The sequence below is a fragment of the Lepisma saccharinum genome, chromosome 4 (genome assembly GCF_977018435.1).
Source record: "Lepisma saccharinum chromosome 4, izLepSacc3.1, whole genome shotgun sequence".
Classification (NCBI taxonomy): domain Eukaryota; kingdom Metazoa; phylum Arthropoda; class Insecta; order Zygentoma; family Lepismatidae; genus Lepisma; species Lepisma saccharinum.
The window spans coordinates 106,121,956-106,136,680 of record NC_139232.1 but is presented as its reverse complement, the minus strand read 5'-3'; the positions used below and the strand labels follow the sequence as shown (position 1 = coordinate 106,136,680).

At 36.8% G+C, this 14,725-nt stretch overlaps 1 protein-coding gene across 1 annotated transcript in view; it reads left to right on the top strand.

Moving 5' to 3' along the window:
- The window catches only part of LOC145986708 (scavenger receptor class B member 1-like), a 73,699-nt gene extending 62,955 nt beyond the window's left edge, over positions 1 to 10,744 (top strand). The window contains exons 9-10 of the mRNA XM_083121030.1: positions 4,027 to 5,037; positions 10,177 to 10,744. Coding sequence (XP_082977156.1) covers positions 4,027 to 4,236 — 210 coding nt within the window. The 3' untranslated portion in view covers positions 4,237 to 5,037; positions 10,177 to 10,744. The remainder of the gene's footprint in view (positions 1 to 4,026; positions 5,038 to 10,176) is intronic.
- Positions 10,745 to 14,725: the final 3,981 nt, after the last annotated feature.

The window sequence follows — 14,725 nt, the reverse complement described above, 5'->3', positions numbered from 1 at the left end:
CGTGTCAAGCACAGAGAGTCATTGTGCTCCGGACACACAAGAAGTATAGCATTTCGCACACTCTTCACCGTATAATTAGAAGACACAGTGACGTCAATAGCAAAATATCCTGACCACCTGTTATACTTCGGACATTATCCGTTCGACCGACCAAAGACCAAATTACATCTTGAAAACTCAGCAACGTCCTCATTATGGATGTAATCATTGAGGTCGTGCATTTCTGAACGCGCAGTAACTGCAAAAAAGGCAAATTCCTTATGGAGAACTCAATTAAAAAACTATGGCAACTGCGTCATTGTGGTGAGTGCACAAAAAAACGCTGTAGAACATACAGAATGTCATTTCCGTCCGCATGCCACTGACCCCGGAGATCTTAGGGGTAAGAAAACAGATGAGCCCTAGGTTCCAGTCCTGGGAAAATGCCTACATGTTGTTATGGAGATTGCGAACTCGGGGTGCCAGCATTGACAACATGGAGTAGCCGCTGTTTTAAGCACTGGACATTCTTCAGCACCCCAAAATTTTATTATTATTATTATTATTATTATTAATAATAATAGTGAAGCATAATAGTTAAAACGTTTTGCTGTACACATTGTGAAAGACTGATATGCTTTGATTTTTTGGTAGGTATTGTACAGAGCCCCTTGTTCACCACACAGAATTGATATGTTGAAATTGTTTTGAGAAAACACCCATAAGTCAACCTCTCTTCCATTCCACACAGGCCAACGAGGCTCTGGCGCTTGGACTCACAGCCAGTATAATCCTCTGTCGGACCTGCGTTGGGTGTTGTTCATATGTGTTTAAGATTATCTATAATCCACTTAATCTTATCACCATTCACCCCAACGCCGCGATTAGCCAAAAGTGGCAGAAATGCGACATTAAATAAACTATTTTTTTAAAAAACAATTCTTTTCAAAGTAGTAGCCAATGATTTCCTTCTTTTCTTCTATAATTCTTTATGAATACGTTAGTATCTCATTTTATGTACAGGGTTATTCAAAAAGAATGGTACAAAAGTAAAGTTAATTTATTTTTAAGTGAAAAGAGACACAAAAGCAGTTCTGGTGGGAAAGAAGAAAGGAAGGTTGTAAATTTACCTGGGCAATTACAAATGTTGGATATGAGCACCCTGGGTAACACGGCAGATTTCAAAACGATAATCCGTTTCTTGCCAGACGCGTTCCAACATGTCCTCGGTTATCAGCTCCACTGCATGAGAGATGCGCTGCTTTAAATTATCCAGGTCCTGTGGTAATGGAGGAACGTACACAGTGTCTTTCACAAACCCCCATAAAAAGAAGTCGCATGGAGTAAGACCTGGGGATCGTGGAGGCCAGGTCAGCATTCCATTACGCAATAAGCTTGCTCTACCTTCGTTGTTGCCATTTTAGCTATCAACAACAAGTAGCGCTTCTAGCGGATTTTACGTCAACTACAACCACAGGCTATACATTTACAACCTTCCTTTCTTCTTTCCCACCAGAATTGCCTTTGTATCTCTTTTCACTTAAAAATAAATTAACCTTACTTTTGAACCATTCTTTTTGAATAACGCTGTATTATGGTTATGGATCATTCTAAAGAAAGAGGGGTACATTTCACAAAAAAATGAAAGTTGTAAAAGTAATTAAATATGCTGTTCTTTAAGTATTTAATTAAATATTAACATTGGCCAAGATCGTTAGCCCATAATTAATCTGAAAATTACATTTTGTAAAATTTACTTGTTCACAGAGTGGACTTCGCTCAACACAGTAGATTTTCCTAGGACTATTTCCAATGAATAAATAAAATTAAAAACGACGAAAAGTGCTTCCTGTTACTTTCTGTTATTATGTACTTAACACGCTGTTGTCTGTTTGTGTATAAAGCTAGTTTCTACATTGCCGTTCAGTGCTATTCTGTATTGAAAAAAGAAACCTTACTTATATATCTAACCTTGAAAGACCGATTCTTATATTTAGTTTAAGTGTCGTATAACAACGTGCTTTTAACTTGCACGTTCACTTCCTTATGTATCAGTGCAAGAAAAGGAATCAACCGTCGTTTATTACAAAGTTAATTATGGATTTTGGAAGGACGGAACTGTAGCTGAGGCGCTTCCTGCAGTTAACAAGGTTAATGTCAAGACTTACGAAAGATTCACCACTCATAGTGTTTCACCATTATTTTTTTGAGGTGAATAAATATAGTGCCTTTCCCCCGTATAATTCACATATACCTATACACAAGTATGGGGAATGAGAGATAAGGCGTGGGACCCTCTAATAAATGAGCACTTGCGTGCAACCTTGGGAGTAAAGGCAGCCGGATGTGGTGGTGATCACATCACATCCACAAATGGTCAGTTTCAAAATTGTGAATGCGTAGGCGGATCTACAATTTTTTCGGGGGGAAGGGGCAAGAATTACGTTGTAACATTGATAATACAATGTGCAGATTTTTGTAGATACTAAACAGAGCTTAAATATATTGTCAGATTAACTAATCGGGGCTGGACCCTACACGAGGAAACGAACCCGGACCCTTTGATTGCATTAGCAAGTTTTTTGTGAAGTTCTGTGTAGTTTTGTGTAGTTTCATGTTCATTTATTTTAACAATGATTACAGAAACAGATTGAAAATTCATTTCCTCAGGTGAACTGTTACAAACATGAGAAATTTTTGACCAAGAATACTCGCTTTGTGTTCATCATTTAGCATTATTGCCTTGTAGCCAATAAGCCCCGGGTTCAAATTCCGGCGTCGACTTATTTAACTGTTTAGCAAATCTGCTCTTGGTTAATGTATTTATGCTAAACTTTCTTTATTATTATTATCTGGCAAAAGGTTGCTCGAACATTATTTTGTTCGCTGTATTACTATAATCAATTAATGATTTTCATAATACTTAATCATTCCTTTTGGGATAGTACCGTACGCATTGGCGTACTCCATACTGTACATTCTGTACTTTCACGGCATATTGCAATGTACAAAGGGTAGCTTTACATTTTCCATAAAATCTAAATAAGCTTTACCATAAACCTGAATAAAAATGATGGTTTCCTTTGCAAGTATATGAAACATAAGTTGTGAGACAAAATCCAACATAACATATTTTAGGTGCGAAAGAAACAACGCTAACCAAAGAAGAAAATGTATATTCTCCCCCTTCCCCGCCCCGACAGCAATTTCTGGTCACAGATGCGATCAAATGTTATTTTGGTTGCCATCATACAGGCGGCAAAACTGGTTTTGTTTTTCGAACTTTCATAGCGTTGAAACGACGTACCAAAATGTTAGTGAGACAAGTTGTTTGTTTTGATGTCATGTGTACGTCTCTGTGTTCCGCGAGAGCCATTTTAATGACTTCCTGTATATACTGGATGGTCGCAATTAGAGTTGCCCTATTTGAACCCTCTGGAACAAGTTTGAAGCATCACGTTGCGGTGAAATTTGGCACAGATGCTGTGGATACCATGGGGAAGCGAATGCTGACGGAATAAAAAGTCAAATTTTTACCACCAGGTTGTAATGTGCCGCTGCGAATTAAAATTTCCCTACTCTGAGTCTTCTGGAGATCGTTCGAAGGAACAGATTGCAGTGAAACTTGGTAGAGAGCTGGTGGTGAAAATTTGAACTAATATTTTTCGTCGGCATTCGGTTCTCCATGGTCTCCATAATCTGTCTACTAAGTTTCACCGCAATCCGATGAATAGGGTAACTTTAATTGTGGCCATCCTGTACATACACAAACCGGCCGTTTCTCTTCTCCCTTATCACTTAGTTCTAAAAGCTCCCTTAGATATTAATGTTTCTTGCATTTCTACTTTTTCTTCTGCCATGACTCTTCTGATCCATTAGAACATTCCTAGAACCATTGGGTAAGTGACGAAATTCCACATTATTTTGTACTCAAGTTGCATTTTTCGAAACTTAAAACAACATTCTGGTATTTGCTCTTTCTTACCACTAAGAAATAACAGCAGTACTCTCGCCTGGTGACACTAATGTTCTATTTTCTTTTCGCAGGGTTTCGATGATCTGCCGCAAAATGTAACCGACATCCTGACGTTCATAGTCCTACGTCTGGCTCAGTTCGAGAAAGGAATCATCTTCGCACTCTTCTCGGCAGGTGGAGTTGGATTGCTGGTCGCTATAGTGGCGCCGCTCTGCGGTGGCTTTAGTAAAATGACCTATCGCCCTTTGGACCACAGACCACTGACGATGGTGAAGGAATGAGCCCGGTTTGAGAGTGAGACTGAGTACCTGAGCGTGTCAATGAAGTAGCAATAGCACAGAGTGATCGAGAGATTGTGTACATGGACACAAATATCGTGCCTACAAACATTGTTGTGTTATAGTTCCAAACATTTGCTCAACACAAGTCGTGAAACTTTTATTATACCAAACTTTATAACGAGATCTGTTGTGTGTATGAAGTAAATGTCAGTCTTTGCTTGACCTATCAGAGAAAGTCACTGGTAATTGACCTCCCTTACAGGGTTTTATCACAGTTTTCGACACCGATTATCGTAGCTTCGTAATCAGGACTGAACAGATGCTATATTCTTGAATTATGTAATCAAGAAAGGAACAATTTTGTATTTCACGCAACTTTTTTTTAAAGCAGATTTCGGCGCTCTTACAAATTGGACCAGTATGTAGATTTTATCCGCCAATACTGATCTGACTTTTAAACGAGGCTACATTTAATTGGAATAGGACTCTAAGCTTACACGTTTGCACGAAGGTCCATGAAAAACAGATGAACAATAATGGAACCCGAAACCTTATTTAACCAAAACCGGAAGTGATATAAGTAATTTTGTACATCGTGTTTTGTCTTATTGGCAATACACAAATTTCAGTGAAGGATGAATTTGGTAGCGTGATGCTCACATTGAAGAGAGTTCAATGCTTTTACGAAAAAGAAGCCCATATTCAGTAAATTTGATATGCATTTTCCCCAAAGTGCCCCTATCAGCATGTGATCTTCAATGAGAGTATAACATATACACACAGCATTTTAAGATGTTTCAAGTAAGTATTATATTAAATGTTAAGAATTTATAAATATTTATCTGATAAGACCTCCAGGGGCTGAATATTTTCATTAGCATTAGTGATATATTGTGGGAATGGCTCACCAGTTAACCATCACATTTTTCGTTATTTGCACTTGATGAATTAATTTCCTGATGAATAAACTCAATAAGCTGTGGACTGTTAAGAAGAAAGCATGAACTTAATACTGTATATATTTTAAAACATTTTTCAACACTCTACTTGTTACAAGCACAAACTCTGTTCTCCGTTTATAGTAGCATATACGTTTACAACTACATCATCTTGATTATCAACAATATGATGTGTGTTCATTAATGCTACACCTGTCAATTGACCTCTGAACTGAGATAATTAGCTACTGTAGCCTTTCGTGTTCATTATTCGTAATAAGTTATCAAAACCGTCTCTATGTTTACCTTCATCTGTTAGCTTATTTTATTCATTTATTTTCACTGAAATACATAAATAAAAGTGTAAACTTAAATTTCTCTTTTATCTGGAGATGATTGCGAGCATTTCAGATAACAAGAAACAACAATGAAATATTGCAAGAAGACCAAATTAATGGACAGAATAAAATACTACTGCTGCATCAATAAAATATGAGATGTATTTACTGTGGTCCTGCTATTCTGTTGCGCACAACAATCAAGCTTGCTTGCATACATTCTATAGCCTGTAACCTTACAGAAAGGGTATAACAGGGCATTGAACTCCACACCTCAAGTCAACTAAACGATAGAGACCTAAAATCTAACCAATCGCAAGCGAGATGCAGACCCCTTCACAAAATACATCGCGGTCGATCTTCTCGTTGGTAATTCATGGTTTGGAACTCTGGGTATTCCCCCAAGAGTTCTACGAGTCCTGGGAAAGTCGGAGAAGCGCTGAGAAGAACACGACTAATACCTGAGTATATTGTGGTGAATCTTCTTTATAGCATTTCACCTGCAGCTATTTTCTTGCGAATATTAAAAAAAAAGAGTGTGAACTAGGAAAATAACATTTGTCCAGAAGACTGGAGACCGTTGGTCGAAGGGTTTGTAGTTTTTTCACACTTCAGCCAATTATCTTCTGGTATTGCTACTGTCAGTGCATGTAAATATATAGCAACCCATTGATAACAACAGTTGTTAGGTTTTTTCATATCTCATGAAAGTAAAATGATTTTATTGAAGGTCGTTTCATACAGAAAATAAAAGTTTTTTTTTCCTTGTATGTATCTTTGAGGATGCGTGTTGACAACAGTACAGGTTGCACAACCTTACGTGGTAAATGAATGCAAATTACCCTCCCCATTTCCTGCCACACACAAGACAATAGCAAAGGTCAATAATTATATTTAAATATTGTTTATAAATGTCACAAATTATAATTATAATTGTGGTGGTACTTACATTCATTGGTCGCAACAGCGAATCCCATTTTTCAGTAGAACAATAAGATTCAAAACGAACTACGATGAATCTTTTCTAGGCGCAGTCAGCCAGAAAGAAAACTAATGTCCGCTTTCAGTATGTATTGCGCTTTTAACAACACTTGTAATACTGTGCATCAACCAATTTCAGACATAAAACCCTCGAAAGTTCCAAAGGGCCATAGTCGGAAGTTACGTCATCTCGGTTTCCTTTTCCTCTGGATTTGTACAGGCAGGTATCATAACCCAGCAATCCTTGTTAATTCGATCTATAGGCTAAACTGATGTCACATTCGTTAGTTTTGACGCAGCGCAATATAAATGTGCCTACATTAACTGTAAAAGTACTTTATAAAAGATTAGGAATAACTCTCTTAGGAGTGAATATTAAGTTATCGAAATAAACGTCTTTAAGAAACTACGTAATTCTTTATGACGTAACAATACATTTTTCCATGTCATGCAGCGCCCTTAGGAACCTCGATAAACTACAGAACAAAGGAGTTTTGAAGCTTGCGATTTTTTCTCGTTGTCATCCTTACCTTTTACGAAGGTCACCTCTTCCCCCTTTTTCTGTTCCTTTATTTCAGTTCTTCGCTCTGTTATCTTTATCGTTAATCTAAATGTGCAAGTAGAAGCAGGTTACGACAGGAGGGGAGAAAGATTCTGGGAATTTTCTGCTCAACAGTTTCAAAGTCCAGAACCCTGGGCGATAATAGAGAAGTTGATGTCTGTAAATGTTCCTTGTTTTCTGTTCTTTAGACTTCAAATTTTAGGTTTTTAAGCTATTTTTTCTTTGTAGATAAATAAGAAATATCAAGTTACGTCAGCGTTTCATGAAAAACGCAACAACTGATGAAGTTTTATAGTACCTAAAATAAACTATTTTGCTTGTTAGAACCTATTTTAGGTTTATGTGTCTAAATAAGTTAAGTTTTTAAGTTTAATTTTCAAGTTTTTGGACCTACTTCAGGATTTTTCAGCCTAATTTTAGATTTTAGAACCTTCTTTAGGATTTTTATAACCTATATTAGAATTTTAGAGCCTAATCTTGGAACCTATAACCATATTTTTTAGAACCTAAAAGCACACTTTTTAGAACCTAAAAATCTAAGGTCTATTTATAATATACATTGGCACGGAAACAACAACATCGTAAGGAATCTGTAGCAAAACCCTCTCCATTTTGTCCGAAATACGCGCGCTCCTCTACAACAAAACTCTTGTCCCTCAAGACAAAACTGTTCTCCGATAAAGAAAAGAAAAGTTTGAAGTGCTCGTTTGTCGTTCTTTATCTCATATCTATCTGTTCTGCTGGATAAGTTAGTATGTTACCGTGTAGTACACTGAATACAAGTTTTACGGCATACAGAATACAGTCAATGCACTGGTAAATTTTACAGGAAAGGATTGTAAAAATGATGCATATGCTTTAAATATAAAGACACAATGACGTATTTTCTAATTGATATTAGTAATTAATACTGATAATATTTATTATGTCTCGTCATACCACTACATATCGTTCTATATCTTTTTTGTCCAGTGGGATCCACTAGTATTGGTCGGCAAATTGTCCATGACTATTATAATTGATTTTTCTCTTACATCCCATGTGTTTTTTTAAGCGATGTATATTTTAATGTATGCTGATGCAGAAGTTGGCAACAGCTTGTTTGAGTTTTCTTTCAATTCTTCAAGCTCTTATTGGGTCAAATAAAGTGTACGAACATGGTGATGGACAATTTGCACGGTAATAATCATGGATCGCACTGCACTATATGCTAGAGATCCACCACCGCGTTTGAAACCCTGGCATGGAAGTCGTGGCACAAGTATCGCTAGTTTAACTCGCGGGGAAGTTTGTAGTTCGCATATTTTCCGAGGTTTCAGAAATATTAGTGCTAGTATAATTTACAGGCTTGAAACGAGATCGAGACAGATATTGTATTGCCAGCTAAGCTTCACCTCTCACGCTTGTTAGTGGCAAACGACACAATTTTGTTTACACGGTGTTTACAGTTCGAAGTTAAAACGCAATTGCTTGTACATTCTCGGTGTCTTTCAAAACGTGCGAATGTTACACTCCTCTTGATGAGAGTTACTTGATAATTATCTTAATTGTTCTTGTTGGTGTACGTAATCATTACATGCTTCACATCCGGTTTCTACAAGTAATTTTGGCTCTTTATCTGCATGGCATTGGCTTTTGTTTTGAACATGCAGAGAAACGAAGCTAGTAATCTGTGGAATCAGTTCTCAGAATTGATTCTCGCGGAGAAATAGTTTGGATCATTTTACTTGGAAGCATGAAAAGAACCTCACAAGAAGAATAAATTACCTTCAACGCGCGTCAAATCCACCATGTGTCCGGCATCTTATAGTTAGTTGGCTTATTTTGCTCAAATACAAAACAAGGGCCGACCCTGTATATTGGTAGTATGAAACGTTATGCTAAAACGTTATCAATTTACTGCAGTTATCGTGGTCACAGTATTTGTGGTGTGGCTCCACTTCCCTCCTAAACTAACTGCTGTTCAGGCAATTGCATAAAATTTCCGTGTGATTGGTTTCTTTAACGAAAATATAGTCTAGACAGAGTTTTGGACACATACATACCTATGGTATGGTATAATCTATATGTTGTCTATATATATATGTTGGATAAACCTTCGTCACTTCATTTTTCGTGAAATTCTAGCCTGATTTGATATATCACATAACCCCCTTTCCTTTGAAATTTTTGCGTTGAATTCAATATGGCGGTCAACAATATGCCAGATCTGCGCTTGACACACACGGCTAGGGATCTCCCTGTGCTTAACCTATTTCTTTCATGACCAATTATACCCAGGATAACTCCTTCACATTTTGTAGGGGGTGTTAAGGGACATTTGACTCTTCATAGTTCATGTAATGGGGCTTTTATCAGTCACATAGTTACACATGTTATTTTGTATCTTCTGATCCCATTGCAGTCCCAGAATGATTTTTTGGTATGTTTTAGGGTATGGTATGGGGGACCAAATATATTTTATTCACGATTTTTGGTGATGACATGTCTTGAGATATTCAAGGTCAAAAGTCAAGGTCACGTGACAAAATTATATTTTTATCCAAAGGTAGGCTTGTCATATATCACTGGAAAGCTTGTTCAATTCCCTGTACAATAAGGTTTATTTAAGCTTCCTAGGCAAAATAGGGGCGGAGTTACAGCACATTTAGTATAGTTAAGCGGGCTCAAAAAAGGCAATTTCTGCAAACTTTGACCTTGAATAATTTAACAATTACAAGACGCACGAGACTAAAAATTTTCATAGTTACTAAGTTCTATGCATAGTTTCAACTCCCCAAATTTCATGAAAATCGGAGGTGGTCAGGTTAAAAATTGCGCCAATCTGTGTTGATTTGGCATGTAATGACTCATATATATAAGTTTGATCATCCCTCATATGGTGCACAAATCAACAGGAACAAGTATAAATACAGGATGTCCCAGAAATGTGTGTCTAATTTATGAAAAGTCTGTCAGAATGCTTTCCCTACTCACTGCTAGTAAATTCGTACGTTCTTACAACAATAAATTACTTGAGATTTACATTGCACAGCCATGACATTAATGTTCTATACATTAAACTGTAACAAAATCTTTAATAAAGTTTTACCAATTGTATACTTGCAAGTTTCTTTTTCAGGTGTTACACAATCATTTGGTATTTGCTATATTTGAGTGGCAACACTTGCCCAAGTGAAGTTGGCGAAATGTGATGTCAGAGTGCCTCAAAAACCAAGTTCCTCGTGTAGTCTGCATGCCTTGATGAGTATCTGCTGAGAGAAAAGGTGTAACTTGTGGAAACATGGTAATTGATACCTTATGCGCAGAAACCCACAGCGCATTTAGTCTGGCGTTGCAGAGATATTCCGATTGATCTGCGCATGTCCAGTAGTCCGCAGCACATCATCACTGCGCATTTTCCCATGACGTAGCAGATTAGACTCCGCCCACACTGCTGCGTGCATCTCGCCAAGATAGTACATTCTACAAGCATCAAAGGCTTGCTGATTGACTTCAGTATTACACCTAGAGTGTTATCTACGTGTGAGATTCTCTATCATAACCAATGTCAGTGATTTTAAATAGTGACCTTTGTTACAAAATTTAAAATTAATTATGAACTAAGGTTGCATTTTGAAGTGTGTTGGTGAAGTTAAGACTAGTGACAATTTAAAGCCTCCAGCACAAATAAAGAACTGTATAATTATATGAACCTGTTTGTATTACATATTGTAATAAAAGTAATAAAAAATTATGTACATTTCTGTTGATGCCAACAAGCCGTTGGTAAGTATTTTTTTCTTATGTTGTATATATTGTAGTAGAATGCAATCAAAAGCTTCCATGTCTTTGAAGACCAATAGCTACAAGTAACCAACATGGAAACGGCCGGGGTGCTGAAGGGTTACAAAAGAACTTGTTTTAAATACATTTACTTTTCTGAAGTTTCCTAGTAGAAAATTGAAATAATTGTATGTGTATTCTTTTATTATTATTTTATTATATGCAACTACACATACATTTATTTGAATATGTCTAGCGTGAGTAGTATCTTTCATTAAATTAACATTATTCTTCCCACGCTAATTTCGAATCAATGCACATAGAAGTAGTCAGTTTTTAGTAACACAATTAAACATAAGATTAGATCGCTTTAAGATATGTTGTGCTTACATCCAGGGCTGGATTAAGATGGGTGCTATTGATGCTGCAGCATTAGGCCCAGATGAAAACAGACGAGAATTTTCCGAAAGCTGAACAGTTTTCTTTTCCTATATTAACCTGAAAATAAATCTTAGAATGAAATTTGGAGCCCCAATTTCAGACGCCTAGACACAGCGTTACTTACTGTACACCTACTATTATTCTTTGCGCTGTGACGTAACTATAACGACGTTGTGTTTATTGTTCACCGAAGATTTCAAGCATGAGGCCCAATTTCGTCTTAATCCTGCCCTGCTTACATCTATCAGGGAGAAAGATTATGCAGTAACTCCTCTTGCATATTACCCTCCATCGTAAATGTGTGTATAGATTCCCACAATTCATTGTTCAGGTTAAAAAAGACACAATTCATTTCGTCTTTTAACAGTAAAACGAAGAAATACTGTACATGTAATTAAATTTAGAAAGATAACATACAGCAGTTAGAAAAGAGAGACTAATGGTAAACGCTCTGGGCTTAGCCTGACTACATGTGTTAACACGGGATTAAATCAAACACCTCTAAGACATTTTGGAATGTTTATTTACCGTATACGTATGTTCGTGCTGCAAGAAGCTTAAAATTCTGCAAAGAAGACTGATAAATAAATTTATAGATTTAATAAATTATTTCATGACTCTCTTCTAACAGGTTTATTAAACTTATCTAATGTTATGGTCACATTTAATACAGTTCCGAGAATATGATAGATAGCAAAACAAACAACGCCATGTAAATAAGTGTGGACACTGGCGCCAAGCTAGTCTCGTGTGCATGGCCGTCTTTCACCGAATGGCGAATCTTATTTTTTGTTTGGGTTACAAACAATAGTGGACAAAATAATAAGAATCTCATTATCACATCCACCCTCTCCATCATTTATTTTCAATAATTTCGATACATTCTGCACGTCTAGAACCACATTGACGATTGTACTAAAGCAATGTGACGTACCCCCACATAGCCAGAACGTGTCAGTGGTGAAGGAGTTCGGCCGAGACCAGATCCAATATGGCCACACGGTAAGTGTGTGTTTTGAATTTTGTGGTCAGATGCCAGTCATATCTGATCTTTAAAATAATACACTTTTTTTTCATATTTCATTCAATGGGGGAAAATTACTTGAAGAGAAATCTACAATAAATTAGAAGGGCACAACAATGTTTACATAAGGGTGCTAATGTTTGTTGTACAGAACTCAAAGGTACATGCTGGGACGTATAAAGATAGATATCATGTATGAAAGTCGTAACTGATCTTTTAAAAACAGGTTTTTGCTTTTTTCACTAAATAATCCCGGTTATTTCAATAAAATTAATCTTTATATTAACAGAAAACTGGCGCGGTCTAAATTTACTGCGGTAACACAAGGAAAGATTGTTACTTTAAAAAATAACGTGTTATTTTTTAAACAAATGTGATTGTTAAATCGTGACACCTCCAATACAACACGTTACCAGCTGGTGGATCGTATTAGTTTCTGTAAGGGTCGTCAGAGAGCAGCACTTGTACGTACTACTTCAACAAGGAAGTAAGCTTATTTCGAGAACAGGAGACAATCACGAAGTGTTTTACGTAAATTTGGTATTTAATTTTATAAAGTGAATATATTCGAGCATGGTTACAAATGCTTGCTTAATTTACAATTGTTCTAGAGTGGTGTTTATTTTTTGGTGGGATTAAATTGAGTAAATGCTGTAATAATTCTTCGTGCCGGTGTGAAGGAAAGACAATCAGTTATTCAGTTGTAGCAAGCATGACCTCAATTTGTCTGATTCCTGACATCAATATGGCCCAAGGTTAAGTTCTGAAGAACCTATTTTATGTATATTTAGTGCACTTAATACATAGTTTTCTCGCCGAGTGGTTAGCACATCGCGCTGCGACGCCAAGGGTCCCGGGTTCGAATCCCGGTCGGGCTTGGTTGTTTGTGAATGTCCATTCATCAATTTCATCATTTCATCACTCATCCCCATCTTCGCAAATTAGCCAAGAGGCACAAAACGCGAAGTAAAATAAACTAAATCAAATCAAATCAAATCAAACATAGTTTTCTCAAGTTAATATGTTTATATGACAAAATTTGTGCATATTCTTAAATCAATCCGGAAATTTAACGACTTTCAGAGTTGGTTTAAAAGTAAATTTAGCACGAACGAATATCAACACAGATTAGACATAGACAATGTTACAAAACATTTCACAGGCTGTTAGTTAATCAGTGCAGTGTACAGTAACCTTGACCCTCTGTAGCCCTGATAGAAAGTGAAAACTGTAGCTTGGTTTATGAAGATTATTTTGTTCATGAACGTGTTCCGTTGATTTTAGTTCGCAGAGATGGATTATTTTGAAGTAATGTACGTTTGTTACCTTAGCTTGAAGCAGCACAGCCAGAAGATTTCGCGAAGTGAATATAGCAGCACCCAACACGACAATCCCAAACAATAACCACGTTGCTTACCGTTTCATAAACACAAAATGTTAATTACGAAAGCCAATAAATTTACAGTAATACTTAATTATTTTACATCAAAATGATTATAAAGTAAATTTAACGCGGACCATTTAATTCCTTTATTTTGGATCCAACAACTTTTAAACCGTAACAGTGTAACACGGACCTAAAACTTACGAAACCGAAATAGACGTGAAACTATCGTTACGTGTGCTTGATGTATTGGTGTTTATAATTTTACTTGTTAGATTAGGAGTGTTAGGTTTGACTCATAACAATTTTCAACATTTTTTAAAGTGCTAAATTTGATATAGCCTATTATCTACAGTTAGGTATAGCATTTCAAAGAATTCTGCGGCCCCAGTGGCGGAGTGGTAAGCACATCGCGCTACGACGCCAGGGGTCCCGGTTTGAATCCCGGTCTGGGCATTGATGTTTGCGAGTGTCCATTCATCAATGTCATCACTCATCCCCATCTTCAAAAATTAGCCAAAAGTAGCAAAAAAAGCGAAGTAAAATAAAGGAGATCAATCAATCAAAGAAATTAAATGCAAAAGATGAAATAAATTATATAGCTATACACTACAGTTCGCTCCCTTGCACCAGTGACGATGAAAAGGTGGGACTATGCTCCCCCAGGGGTTTATCCAGAGTGTTCTATTTAGTATAAGTATACATTTAGACCCAAAATGATCATAAATTGGGCCTTTTTTAAATAATTTAGGGGGTGCTGAGGAGATTTGGGTGGTGTTCGGGGTGTGTTGGGGCTGTGTGCTACCCCCAGAAAATTGGCCGCAAGTTTATATGGAAAATATCCATGTATAATGGAGTTAGTTTTACTATATACGTATATGTATTTCATTTTGAGAATTTTTATGCCTCCCCCCTAAACTGCCGTCTGATTCACATGCGCCCAGAAAACTAGTGCGACACCAACTGTTTTCCTCTAGAGGTCAGAGTGTGCCTTATTTTTAGCTGTTTCACACCCACCTATACAATTATCGATAAATGTTGATTCATCTCGACACC